This window comes from Adiantum capillus-veneris, chromosome 30 (genome assembly GCF_014529385.1).
Source record: "Adiantum capillus-veneris isolate H3 chromosome 30, ASM1452938v2, whole genome shotgun sequence".
NCBI lineage: Eukaryota > Viridiplantae > Streptophyta > Polypodiopsida > Polypodiales > Pteridaceae > Adiantum > Adiantum capillus-veneris.
This window is the reverse complement of record NC_140960.1, coordinates 41,342,045-41,356,126: the sequence shown is the minus strand read 5'-3', so window position 1 is coordinate 41,356,126 and position 14,082 is coordinate 41,342,045. Positions and strand designations below refer to the sequence as shown.

At 42.7% G+C, this 14,082-nt stretch overlaps 1 protein-coding gene across 2 annotated transcripts in view; it reads right to left on the bottom strand.

Annotated features, from left to right (window-relative positions):
* Positions 1 to 14,082, bottom strand: part of LOC147417850 (uncharacterized) — a 285,145-nt gene that overhangs the window by 253,407 nt on the left and 17,656 nt on the right. For both annotated transcript variants that reach the window (XM_086506721.1, XM_086506722.1), the window contains exons 2-6: positions 7,331 to 7,522; positions 3,298 to 3,419; positions 2,834 to 3,123; positions 2,105 to 2,172; positions 1,913 to 1,970 (exon numbers count right to left, since the gene is read on the bottom strand). In XM_086506721.1, the coding sequence (XP_086362847.1) occupies positions 1,913 to 1,970; positions 2,105 to 2,172; positions 2,834 to 3,123; positions 3,298 to 3,419; positions 7,331 to 7,522 (730 nt within the window). The remainder of the gene's footprint in view (positions 1 to 1,912; positions 1,971 to 2,104; positions 2,173 to 2,833; positions 3,124 to 3,297; positions 3,420 to 7,330; positions 7,523 to 14,082) is intronic.

Sequence of the window (14,082 nt, the reverse complement as noted above, 5' to 3'; positions counted from 1 at the left end):
TAGTGGATGTCGTTGTGGCTTCAGGTATCTTATCTTTTCCTTTCTTTGCATCCTCGGTCCAATTTTCAGCTTTATCAACCTTCTCCTGTGTTTTGAATAGGTGCTCCGCCCATGAAAAGGTTGTTCGTGCCTTCTGCTCTTCCTCTTCCCATAGAGTTTTCACTTGCTCCTTAATGCTTTCAAGCTCCTTTATCATTGAGGGTTGATTTTCCCTAAAGTGCTTCGATCAATGCATCCTTTATCATTGAGGGTTGATTTTCCCTAAAGTGCTTCGATCAATGCATCCTTTTCATTCATGCGTTCTTCCATTTTTTATTTCCAGGATTCAAACGCAGCAAGTGCATCCTCTAGTCTTTTTTGCATCATGCATTCCACTACATTCACTTCTACCCTCACAATAGTCTGCATTTCGGCCTTCAATGATGTGTGCATCTCGTCACGCTTATTAAGCATCTCTTTGTCCCACTCTTTCCTCATATCTGCATACATAGCTTTTTTGTAAGTTTCCGCATTTGCATACATCTCTTTTTCAATGTCACCCCTCAAAAGGCTGAGCTCCGCCTTGATCATCACCTGTACCTTCTCATACATTAAGTCATCATTGACTCTAGACAGCTTCTCTGGTCTCATTGAACCTGGCGATAGTGCACTCTCTCGAAACCTCCGCCTAAAATGTCGCTTTCAATGTAGGCGGGGTTTCATAAATATCATCGTCCCCGAGGTCAGTTGACTGGTCCATCTCCCCCATGACCAGCACAGCCCTGTAGAACTTGTTCCCTCACACGCTTGCACTGCTTGTCCCCTGTGGTACTGGTTGGCATCACGACACCACCTACGCGGACTCCACCTGCCAAGATGGAGAGAGACTCCTTGCTTCCTCAATAAGCAGCCCCCCTGCTTGTAGAAGAAGCAGGCAGGCCCTCTCTTGTTAAATTTAAACCCCTGAACCAACCAACCTTGGCAATGAATAACTAATGTGAATACAATGGGGGCTGAGGGTTGCTTATATAGCAACCTCAGTAAATTGCCCTACCCAGACTTTGACAAATAAGTAAAATAAATATTTAAAAGCCAAACTAAATAATGGGATCACATTGGGCAGTTCACTTGAGATGCCAAAACTCTAACACCGCCCACCAGCGTGGTTGCTTCCTCCTCCCATCTCTTGATTTAGCCGTAACTGTACGTATCTTACTTTCTCATTGGGAGTAGTCTCCCCACATCTTGATGTAGCCCTCTCTAGTAGGGGCAGGTTGTAACCCATTGGGCAGTTTTAACTAATGAGGATCTTGCTCTCGGAAGGGGATAGCGAACAGCAATGATGAGGAGCTGACTCAGGCAGGTGATGTCATGGCTCCAAACGAGCCAGCAAGAGGGGTTCTCTTCAAGTGTGAGCTTGTTCAAAATCTATTGAATCTTTGCCCATTGGTGGCAGCTCAGGCTACTACCTCAGGATAATATACTCTCTGAAGTGGTCAAGCTTAACTTTTAATGCGGATGGCCTATAAAAGCACGCAATCACCAATGAGGGGTTCCTTTTAGTTAAGAAAAGGGAGAAAGGGATGTAGGGATCCAAAGACGTAGGCACAGTTTCCTAGACAGCAACATCTGCATGTAGTGACAGCTGCTGGAGTTGCCTAACACATCCACTCCACACAGTATAAGTCAGAAAAGTACAGTATCCTCAACAAACTTGCCAGCACCAACCATCACATTCCAAAAACTCTGCATCTGCTCCTCCGAATTTCAATAGGGAGGCTTTCAAGGCACAAGATGGAAATGAATTCAAGTAAAACTAGTGAGTACACAACTACTATACCCTTGATAACCTAGACTTGAGCATGTTAACCAAACTGTACACATATACAATAAAGGAAGTTTATAACACAAAGATAATTTGTACTATGGCAACCTGAGGATGGAAAGTTAGGGTCCTTTTCATGCATGACAAGTGAAAATGGTGTATTAACCTACAAAAAAAGCCATATCCAAGAATTTAGGGGGGAAAGCATGTTTTAAAAATAGCAAATCCACAATTCAGACATATTTCACTTGTGGAAACGCCCTTTAATTCCTAGTTCAAAGAAAAACCGAGCAAGCGTACTCTAACAGATTTCCGTAGTTGATCTGAAACTTCAAGTGGCTTCCTTGGAAATCTTGTGTGAGCCTCATCTATTCAAAAAAGCCGGTAAGATAAGAGAATCAAAGCAAAGGTGTTGGATCTGTACCAAAATCTCACATTCTTCACAGACATCAGAATTAGATCTTTTAAAGACTGTACTAAAAGGGGAAAAGAACTAAGAGACAGATCTATCGAACACTAATGAACACACTAAAGGGCTTATGTACAAAAAATACGAGTATGAAACATCAACGGAAAACAGGCAGAGAAAGTGAAACACTCTATTAAATACCCCATTGGACAGTATCAAGAAGCATCCAAGTCTTTTTTGGTCATGCGTAAAATATGAAATCAATACAACATTGAGAGATGTGTGTGTATCATGTGATCCATGCATCCTTTCCCTGGTAGCTGCATCCTTCCCCTAGTATGCAGCTGCTAGCACCTTCATGAGGCTTCATTCATGAGATTTCTGTTTAATGTTTCTTCACAAATTCCCTTGGGACAGATCTTGTGCTTAAAATCAACAGAAAAGTTGCTAACAATAATAAAAGCAACAGTATTGTGTTTGACAAGCTCAAAGTGCATGGAATGAGCATGCAATCCACCAGATTTATCCCAGAATTTTGCAGCTTTGCATGCATATGGGTTAAGTAAAGTAGAATATTATGCACCAGAGCAAGCAAAATCTAATTTACTGATCTGACATACCATGCAGGTGTGAAAGACCCATCTTCAATAGCAAGCACTGCAGGTTTAAGTGTGCTCGTGAGCCCTCCACAAGCAAATCTGATTTCTTTATCAGAACAGGCCCTGCTCCAGCCATGGACACCTTACGTGAGGCAGGTTTGATCGTACTCACAAAAAAGGGAGATATTCCGTCTGTTGCCACAAAATGCTCTAAATCCCTTGGGTTGGGATGCTCCCTGGGTAACGAAGTTGCTGGCATTCCAAGGCATGAGTATGGACGGCCCAACTGTGACCAAACCCCATGTCTTTGCCTAAAACATAGCATATAAATCGATGAAATCAAATATAACTACTCATAAAGCACATCACACAAATCACAATGTTAAACACCATCTATAAAGCTGCAATTCAGCATGCTTAGTGTAGTTCCAAGGAGCAACCAGCTTCTTCTCAGTTTTATGGTTGGCATCATAATGTGCTCTTACCTTTGATAGTCATTTGCCACTTTATCGATGAGATTGCGAGCAACAAGCTCAACAGGGCTGTAAGACAATGCTGTTTCCAAAGAGAACCGATGCACCTCGTCTGCCTTTGATCTTTCTGTTCTCTAGTTCACAGTAAACTGTCAAATGTCACATACTTAATTTGGGACAAGCCAACAAAGATACATGCACTAATTACAATCTATCACCAGCCCAGTGGACTCTGGTGCTCAGATGCACAGGTACACATAATGGTGCTGTAAACACAGGCATTTATGCATATATGGAGTCTGTTTATAGCCAGCAGTCCGTGTACATGATAACAGTGTCAATCTCACACACAATAAAAGTCCAAGATTTTCATTCTTATAACAACAGAGACATAACGCAGGTGAATTGTAACAAACATATACTACTACAGTCTACATATAGGTGACTTGAGATGCTATCAATATGATTACAGGTTCAGCCCAAAAACCTTCTGATTGCTATGTTAGCATGATCTTGACAGCGAATGCCCATATATGTATGCACTTAGTCACTACTAAAAATCCAACCCCTACATCCAAAATGCTTACTCCTTTATGAGTCTTTTAGCTTTCATATGTTTTATTGTTGGAGAGCGTCACAAATGCCATCTAAAAATGTATGGCCTTCTATCATAAATTAATTGAATAAACTTGCTAAGATGAAGTTCCCGTATCTTTACCCATAGGATAATTCTAAGAAGTCCTGCAGATTTTTTTTCTATGGACCTTAAAGAAAAGGAATGTTGTTAAATGAAACACTGAAGACATCAAATATATGGCCTCAATCAATGCTTGATAACTTGAATTCATTTGCATATAAATAAATCATTTCAATAGAGAGGATGTATTTTATGGATCAGAGAAACAAAAGGCCATTTCCCAACACCATGCACTCAGCAAATAACAATCAAACATGCTTAGTACGAAGTAAATCCAAGTAGCCATTATGTATGGTGCATGTATCCATTTGAACACATTGAATATGCCACATGCACATCTAACCCTATGTGCATGTGAACGAGTTGTAATCCTACTTCTAGGGTTTAGGACAACCTAGGAAGTGTTCTGGCACCCTTGTGAGCCTGTCCCCAGGACGTGCATGTCCAAACACTTAGAGTAGCTGCATACCTTCTGATTGCACATGAGCACAACCAATGTCTGCTAAGTGTAGGCACTGGGGAGTGTTGCCATACAGCACCATTAGTACCAAGCCTAGGTAATAATTGCATACAAAGCACCTCTTATTAGTAGTTCATCAACTTAATACTGACATTTTAGCATCATTTTATAAGGTCGTGGGGCTCAACGTGACACTACTTGACCTAGACTTTTGCATCTATATAGGAGACCCTAGGGGTCACCTCTCCAGACCTCCAGTACCTGCAGCACAAGCACCTTCACCGTTTTTCAGCCATCAGCCCATCGCCAACTTCATCGGTAGAATCAGCCCAGCATTTTCAGATTTCAGCCCTAGCCTCTTCGTCAGATTGCAATTCCTAGCCAGATCAGCCCTAGCGTTTTCAGTTTCCAGCCCCTAGCCTCATCGTCAAGCATCTACCACAAGATCCCATCAGCATCTCAGCATCTAAGACCATTGTATCAACATTTGTGCAATCTAAAGCAAATACCTCTTTAATGATAGAGAGGGGGCCCCTTGGAGTGGGGTTTGGGTCTCCATCCAGTGTGAGTCTTCTCTCTCTCTCTTTTACTCACAGAACTTTCACTCACAATATCATCTCTCTCTAGTCTTTGCACATCTCTCACATGATATAAAAGGAACTCTCTCATTCAATCAAAGGAACCTTTAATACGCACTGAGCACTCATCCTGGGCATTCACCATCAATCACTTCCACGGCACATTACAGAATATGAATAGCTTGATGTGGGGATTTGACATGATAGCAAGGTTAACAGTGACTATGATAAGACAAACACTGCCCACTTTCCAACTAGAAAGAAAGCTTTATTGATGTCTTCTAGAGGCCAAAGTCAGCCTATGAGATCGAGCAGTGTAAATGTGTGTGTCGTCTGGGTATACAAAAAAATGGACAAAAGTGTTAAAAATAAACATGCTACAAAATAAAATAGACTGATGTTGGGGCTACACAAAACCCTGGCAAAGTGGCATAGCCCATTGGGCAGGGGCAGATTTAATACTAATGGAAGGATTTTCTTTGCACAAGGAAAAAGATGGAAAAAAAATATTGGTCCACCATTGTGGTCTTTTTGGAATTACTTTTTTGATTAACTGGCGTTACACCTTTTTACCTTGGGGATTATGCCCTCATAGGTATGATTTTAATAGAATTTTTTTGTTTCCAGCAAAAAAAGGAAACATGTTTGTCCGCTGCATGGAAGATGCTCTACATGACAAATTTCCTCCAAACATGGTCTCATTTCTGGTAGCCAAGAAGGTCCCTAAGAATACAACTTAATGCATTGTCAAAAGATTTTTATCATCTTCTGGAGTGCTAGCAATCTATGAAGCAGTGTAACTAATCCCTAGAGATTGTACTGAGCATACCAGACGCAAATTAGACTTTTCACATGAGTGTCAAGGAGAAATTGGCAGCATAGTTACCAGGAATAAAAAATCAGAATGGGGAACGGGGAACAGAGGCATGAATTGCCATTCCCAGTTACGGATACTCATGTCTAAAACACGGACTGGGGATTTGGAACAGGAAGTTGGAATCGGAATGGGGAATGGAAGCCTAAAAAGGGACATTCCCTGTAACGGGATGGTCTATTTTTTTAATATCAATTTTATTGTCTCGCAACACCCTCTCTTGACTTTTGTAATGATTTAGCAAGTTGTTTTTTACACAATGCGTGTTTGTATACATTGAGAGGAAATGCAGACGGATCATGATTCATCTTTCATGCCCCTGCTTTTTGCAATTTAATGGTAGAGTATTCCACAGGCATCTTTTAACTCATTTCTAATTTTATGAAATAGCTCATTCTTGGCTCACCAAAAACTTTGCGGAAAGATTTCATACAGAAAAATGTTTCCTTGGCCTCCATATTTCATCCTCATGGTGTACATTCGATTACATTTGGCCTAACTATACTAGTTCAGAAATGCATGTACTATGGAAGAAAAACCTAGACAAGATAGTGATGTGTTTACTTCGTCTTAGTGCCAAGTCCAATTTCATGTGTTGGCCACTACTCTCTTGTCATGTTTTCCTAAGCAAAAAGGGCTAGGACTCTCATGCTTCTCACGTCACTGGACGTGCTTAAACTGAGATATTCCTTTTTACTCTTTTTTTTTTATTATTCATGCCTGATGGTAACTAACAAATCTGGTCCTTCATGATTTAAAAAGCTTTTCCTCAAAAATGACACTCAAGCATAGACTTTCTTTTGACTAAGCACAAAATGGTGCCCCCATTTGGAATTTTCTTGCAGAGATCATAGTAAATGCTACATCTCATTCTTGAGCCTTTTGCTACTGAATTTTTGTTTAGGGTAAAGGTAGCAATAAAAAGATAGGGCCTGGTTTAGATATGGGTGGATCCCCAGAAGATATAATGTTTTTGCACCAGTCATAGCACACTCAAGACCTGAGCTCTGGGTAGTTTAACTCAAGAATACAGCGTTCTTATTGGGCAGAGCTTGAGTTCGAGGCTTGCTGGCTCCCATTTCCTTAAATCCCTCTACAACCATTTGTTTTAAGCACCACAAAGAACATCTCCGTCGTGCTCTCTGCACAGAGTGTCGTTCATCGTCAGATTTCTTCTACTAGTGGTCCTCCGCTTTACCTTCCACATGAGCTTATCCGTGCACAAAACAGTCCAGCAATCACAGAGATCAAGCCCTCGCAATTTCTCCGTTACTAAACTAGCTCCTTTACCCTAGAAACTCTAAGAGGCCCTCGATCGTATCCTTTCCCTATTGGATTGTCTCTAAGTGTTCCCCTCAGAATCAGATGCCATCTGTAAACATCACTGTTACCTGTACGTATACATGTTTCAATGCTCTAAAAAGTACATATTATACCTTGAATATATCACTAAACCCCGCCTTTGAAGTGAACCTTCTAACCAGCTGTTTTCTCTTATGCAGATTTCTGCAAATTTTTTGAGCTTGGGTACTTTGAAGAGCTGCTGCCCGCAACTTCCAGTCCTTTTGTGCTGACTTGACATGATGTAGAGAGAAGGGGCCAGGGTTAAGCCTCAGTTCCGAAAATAACTGCAAACATCAACAGATTACAATCAAAAAAATTACAAAAGGAACTTACATGTGCTGAAAGATGGACAGGCGTGCCAACGGGATCATAACCTATTGTATAGGTGCATAGAGACCCAAGTGCAATCACCAATCGCATTCCAGGTTATTCCCCATACACACACACACACACACACACACACACACACACACTCATTTTTGAAGAGCTACTATTTATTACATATCCTCGCTCCCAACTGAGAAACTTGAGAGCCGAAGCCCTCAACTCAGAACAATCTCAACCCAATCTCTGAGTATGGCAACTCTTCAAGGCTTCCTTGGATTCCAATCGCAGAATCCCTTGATCAAAGGCCATAGTCTTCTATTGCTCTTTTCTCAAGGAGAGAGATCACTGGCAAGAACACAAGCTGAATGGAAGAAACTTCACACAAGGGCATCACATATCACAAACCGTATGTGTAGATTTCCGTTCAATTACTTTGTCACGTGCACATCACCCTATGTGCTTGTGGACAAGTTGTAACTCCTACTTGGGTTTAGGTTAGCCTAGGAAGTGTTCTAGCACCCTTGTGAGCCTGAACGTAGGACGTGCATGTCCAAGCACTTAGAGTACTTGCATACCCTCTGATTCCAAGCATAAGCATTCACCAGATACGAACCACCTTTTACCGCACGTGAGCCACCTCTGAGGCTCACTTAAAAAATTAAGTGACCTTTGGGCTTCTGAATAAAATCGTGGGCTGAAACTAATGCTACCAACCCAGCATGGATGCACCTATATAGGCAGCCCTTGGGCGCTAGAAGAAGGCAAGAAAAAGCAAAAAGACAAGGGGATTCCGGCACCTGCAACAAAAGGCTGTCTCTTCAACGGCGGCTGAAGAAAAGAGGGCAGCCATGGAGCTCGAGCATGAGCAAGTACCCGAAGCTCAACGCATAGCGACTAAAGAAAAGAGGGCAGCTATGGAGCTCGAGCGTGAGCAAGCACGCGAAGCTCAATGCATAGCAGCCGAAGAAAAGCGAGCGGCTATGGAGTTAGAGCAAGAGGCACAATGGGACCAATGCATGAAAGAGCTACAGGTACTCTCCCCAAAGAGCGAGCCACTCAAGGAGGCCGGCAAGTCATCACGTAGCACGGGTAGAGACGACAAATCCAACAATCCAGTCACTAAGAAGTTGACGTTCAGTAAGTATGATGGTAAGATAGATGCTTCTATAATTCATTCTTGGTTGCATCAATTTAATGCTTACTTTGCGACTAACAAGAAAACCAACAACAGTAAGGTTTTGATTGTTGCCATGTATCTAGCGGGTGATGCCATTAATTGGTATCAAGCTTGACAGGAGGCACAGTTGGCTAAGCATCTTGAGCATGTTGCGGATGGCATACCCCTCTCTTTCAATTGGGTCGACTTCCAAGACAAGCTCAAGGCTTTTATGCCACCACAGTACCTTGATCGATTAAAAGAAGATTGGGGGGGCCTTAAGAATGGCACTCCTGTTATGTCTTTTTCTAACCATATTTTGCAGATTGGTGTTCAATTGCGTAAATCGAATGTAGAACGTAAGGAGGCTTTCCTTTTTGGGTTGAATGAGTACATCGAATTCGATGTGCAAGTCTTCAATCCTACGGACTACAATGCCGCAGTGTGGTGACAGCTCTCGCACAAGAAATGAAGCACAACATAGGTAAGCCTAAGGAGAACAAGTCATCTCAAAGTACCTTGCAAAACCCTCAGACCCTACAGATGGTAAGAACAACCGTAAGAACAATGGTAAGCATAACGGTATTTCTTCTTCTTCTCAATCTTCCTCTATACCTAAAGCACAAAAGTCTCACAATGATAATAAGGAAAGGCTAAAACTCAAGATAAACCTAAGTTGACACCTGATGAAAAATATGCTCAAGGAAGAGTAGGAGGATGGTTAAGTCTTGAAGAACGAACCGTTTATGGAAAAGAAGGAAGATGTTTTCAATGTCACACTTAAGGGTCATATGAAAAAAGATTGTTCTAAGAAAGCACCCATAGAACCCACATCTTCCGTTAGGGTCTTGATTGACCCAAGTAGTACACCACAAGTTTCTGATGAGCATCTTGATGAATCTATCTTTAGGTGTTATGGTCATGTGAATGATTAGCGTACTGTGATTTTGTTTGACTCTGGCAGTATGCATGATGTGGTTAGTGATTCTCTTGTAAAGAGGGCTCGCTTAGAAGCTACTCCAGAGGCTCCTATCGAGGTGTCTGGATTTGCTCTCGGCATGCACTCTGTAATCACGCAGGAATATCCTAGTGTGTTAGTCTTTGTTCAACAAGCATCTTTCCACCACAAATTTGTTGTTTCACCTCTCACAGGATGTGACGTGATTCTCAGCATTAAGCGGTTTCGTGAGCATGATCTGCAAATTAGTTGGAAAGAAAACACGCTCACTCTCTCACCGGCAGGTGCCTCTCCCGTGGTCATTCGCACTGAGCAAGGCCTCCTTTCTTTACCTCTAATTTCTTATGTGCAAGCTAAGCGTGAGCTACAACGAGGAGCTCAAGCGGCACTCATTTATGCCACTGCAGTAACACAGGACTTCACGACTCCAGAAGGTACTCAAGTTTGTTTAAGAAGTATGAGCATCTCTTCTTGCACGATGATCTTCCACCCCGTCTCCCTCCCGAGCGCCCGCAGGATCATCGCATTGAACTCATGGAAGGAGCACAGCCCGTCAGCAAGGCTCCCTACCGCTTCAACAAATCTCAAGAAGAAGAATTAGAGCGGCAACTCACTGAATTAGTGGCCCGGGGATTCATACACCCTAGTGTAAGTCCTTTTGCTGCTCCTATTTTGTTTGTCCGCAAAAAAGATGGGTCTTCTCCTTTGTGTGTAGATTACAGGGCACTCAACAAGATGATCGTCCCTCGCATTGAGTATATCCTTGAGAGACTCAATGGAACAAAGGTTTTCAACCAAGTCGATCTCAAGAGTGGATACCATCAAGTACGCGTATTCAAGGGCGACATCTACAAGACCGTCTTCCACACAGAGCAAGGGCAATGGGAGTATGTTGTTATGCCTTTTGGATTGACTGTTGTTGTGGGTACTTTCAACCGTCTCATGGCAGGTCGTTTTGGTGACATGATCGGCGTATGTGTGTTTATTTTTCTAGATGACATTCTCATTTTTCTGCATCAAAGGAACAGCATGAACGAGATGTAGAGAAGGTTTTAACCCGTTTAGATGAGTGTCAACTATATATTGCAGCTAAGAAGTCGGAATTTTTTCTAACTGAGGTTACTTATCTGGGCTATATCATTTTTGCAGACGGTGTCACGCTGGACTCCGCAAGGTAGAACGGGTTTGTAATTTGGATTTGCCCAAAAAAATGGCATATGATGTGCGTTCTTTTTTAGGTCTGTGTCAGGCATATAGTTCACATATAGAAAATTTTGCACGCATTGCCGCACCAATGACTGATGTTTTGAAAGGGGTGAAACTCACCGTCAGCGCGTCGTTTTGTCCGAGGCAGCGGTTGAGGCTTTTTAAGCTCTCAAGGTTGCGATGATGACTGAGGCTCCGTGTCTCATCCTTGCCTCTTGGGATGATCCCTTTGAGGTATGGACAGACGCGAGCAACGTCGCCATAGGAGTTGTGCTTCAACAGCATGGCCGTCCAGTTGCATTTCTCAATGGAAAGTTAAACAGTGCAGAAAAGAATTACTCTGTGTACGATAAGTAACTCTTCTCTGCCATTCATTCTCTAAAGCATTGGAAGCATTTTTTGTATGGTAGAGAGTTCACTGTTCGTACGGATCATCAAGCCCTCAAGTGGCTCCAGTGACTAGTCTACGCCTAGTGCACATTGGAGTGACCGCTAGGCAAGGTGGTCTCAGTTTTTTGAGTAATTTGGTGGTTTAATTGAATATGTTCCTTGTAAAGCTAACCCTGTTACAGATGTGTTGAGTCGCAAAGGACAGATCTTGGCTCGAGTTGAGGTCGGAAGTCTCCATTCAAGGAGTACCCTTTGATAGCATAAAGAACCAGTATGCAAATTCCGAGTTTGGTAAGCAATGGTTGCAGGCTCTTGCTTCCCAAGGGCCTAGCAACTATCTCATTCGTAAGGCTCTTGTGTTTTCGCCACCGTCTCTGTGTGTTACCTTCTCTTAGGCAAGCCATATTGCACAATGCACATGGTGCACTACAGGTGGACACAGAGACATGAATACCACTTTAGAAAGAGACCTGGGACACTGACAAGAGTACCCTTGAAGGAATTATGGTTGATTCAAGAGATCCATGGGTAGGCAAGCGCCCATTTAAACTTAAATGGGGTAAATTTGCGAATTCATGCTTTCGATGGGCAAATTTGGCCACATGCAATCTGAATGTCCGGAGCCGGTCTTGCAACCTGCAGGAAAACCCACAGGCGAAGTCAAGCAGAGTGGAGCCTCTACTGTTAAGGTTGCTTTGAATGTGGACAAAGGGAAAGGCAAGGCACAGCAATTCAATGATCCTGGGAATGGAGCTGCTTCAAAAGGCAAAAATGTTGGACCTGTTGTTTTGCATTCTCTGGGACACTGACAAGAGTACCCCTGAAGGAATTATGGTTGATTCAGGAGATCCATGGGTAGGCAAGCGCCCATTTAAACATAAATGGGGTAAATTTGTGAATTCATGCTTTTGATGCAGCAAATTTGGCCACATGCAATCTGAATGTCCGGAGCCAGTCTTGCAACCTGCAGGAAAACCCACAGGCGAAGTCAAGCAGAGTGGAGCCTCTACTGTTAAGGTTGCTTTGAATGTGGACAAAGGGAAAGGCAAGGCACAGCAATTCAATGATCCTGGGAATGGAGCTACTACAAAAGGCAAAAATGTTGGACCTGTTGAGGTCAATTCATGGGTGGTGCCAAAAAAATCAATGAAGATTCGTACACCACTTTCTTCTCGTAATTACGTTCCTTCTGTTAATGTCAACAAGAATGCATCGTTTAAGCAACTTCCATGTAATGACAATCGCACACTGATTGATGCATGGGACAAAGCAATGCACTCTTACAAAGATCCTCCTCACCTGTGAACCCTTTGGACACGTTTCCTGCTTTGTCTCCGAGGCCGGGTCCTCGTATGGATGTAGTGGATGGAGATGTGCCAATGGGCACCTCCACCTGATCACCATGTTTCTTGCCTCTTGTACATAGGTTTTTGAATGCAAAGTCAAATTAAATGCATCTCATACAGGGTGCGGGGTTTATGTAACCTGGAAAAATGGCGTCTGACCTGGCACTATGTACATACATCTAGAGCACACTTAGTTGTATTGCAAGAGCATAATCATCACGAATTCGCTGGTCAATGTTCCTATTTTGTCGGTTATTGGATTGCCTACGCAGGTTTGCATGATTTCTCGGGTTTATTGATGCTGGTTCGCCATGAGCTTCAGCCTGTTCTGCTATACAATGATCCGCATGGCCGGTGGATGGTTCTACAATGTTTGTTGAATGGTCGAGTTCATGAATTTACAGATACTTATGCATACACAGCCTCTGGGCAAAGAGTTGCTTTATGGCGAGAAATTTCATCTCACCCTTGGACTTCTAATGCATTTCTTTGTGGAGATTTCAATAATACCCCTGATTTAACTGACAGCACCACAGGAAATTCGCATATGTTGCTTGTGGAGAAACACGAATGGGATCTTCTTTTTACCTTTGCTCAAATGATTGATGTATGGCGTTGTTTGCATCCTGATGCTTCTGGTTTCACCTTCCAGCATGCCGCTCATTCATCTTATAGAGCACAATTGGATCGCTGGTACTTGCTTAATGGACAACAGTATGAAGAATTTGTATGTGCTATGAGAATAGATTATGCCCTGCCGCTATCAGACCATTATCCTCTTCTGCTGTCTTTGTCTTTTGGACAGTGTCTTTGTGATCGGCCTCTTTATAGGAAACGCTTGTTGCATGTTAACAATGCCTACCTTACTCATGAAGCTTTCCGACACATGATTGCCGGTATAATTCCCCCGTTGTTGGCCCATATGCATATTGATTTGGATGCTACCTGGTATCATTTTATCATGAGAGTACAAAGTGTCATTTGTGACTATGGTAAGCAGTATATGCAGCTCATTCGGGGGAATGTCCTTGATGCGAAACGGGTTAGTCAACGCCTACAACAGTTAGCTAATTCCCGGCCCTCGTCTGAATCTGAAATGATGGAGCTATGTGAAGCTAATCTATGTATTCAGCAAAATGATAAGCGGAAAATTGCTAAATGGTAGACGCGTGCACGTCAACACGCTTTTATAAATAAAGGTTGTGCTTCGAAGAAATTTTTTAAGCATCTGCATCATTCAAGGGTCTCGCAATCAATTAAGCGGGTTATGCTTCCCTCGGGGGCTTGGACTTCTTCGAAGCAGGAACTTGCTGATGTTATGGTTTCACACTATCGTCAGGTGTTTGCAGCCCCATCTCAGCCATCTTCGGCAGCTTGTCGAGCACGTCAATTGTTGCTTTCTTATGTTCGTCCGATCATGTCTTCGCGGGAGGCACAATGCCTTGAGGATCCTTTCTCTGC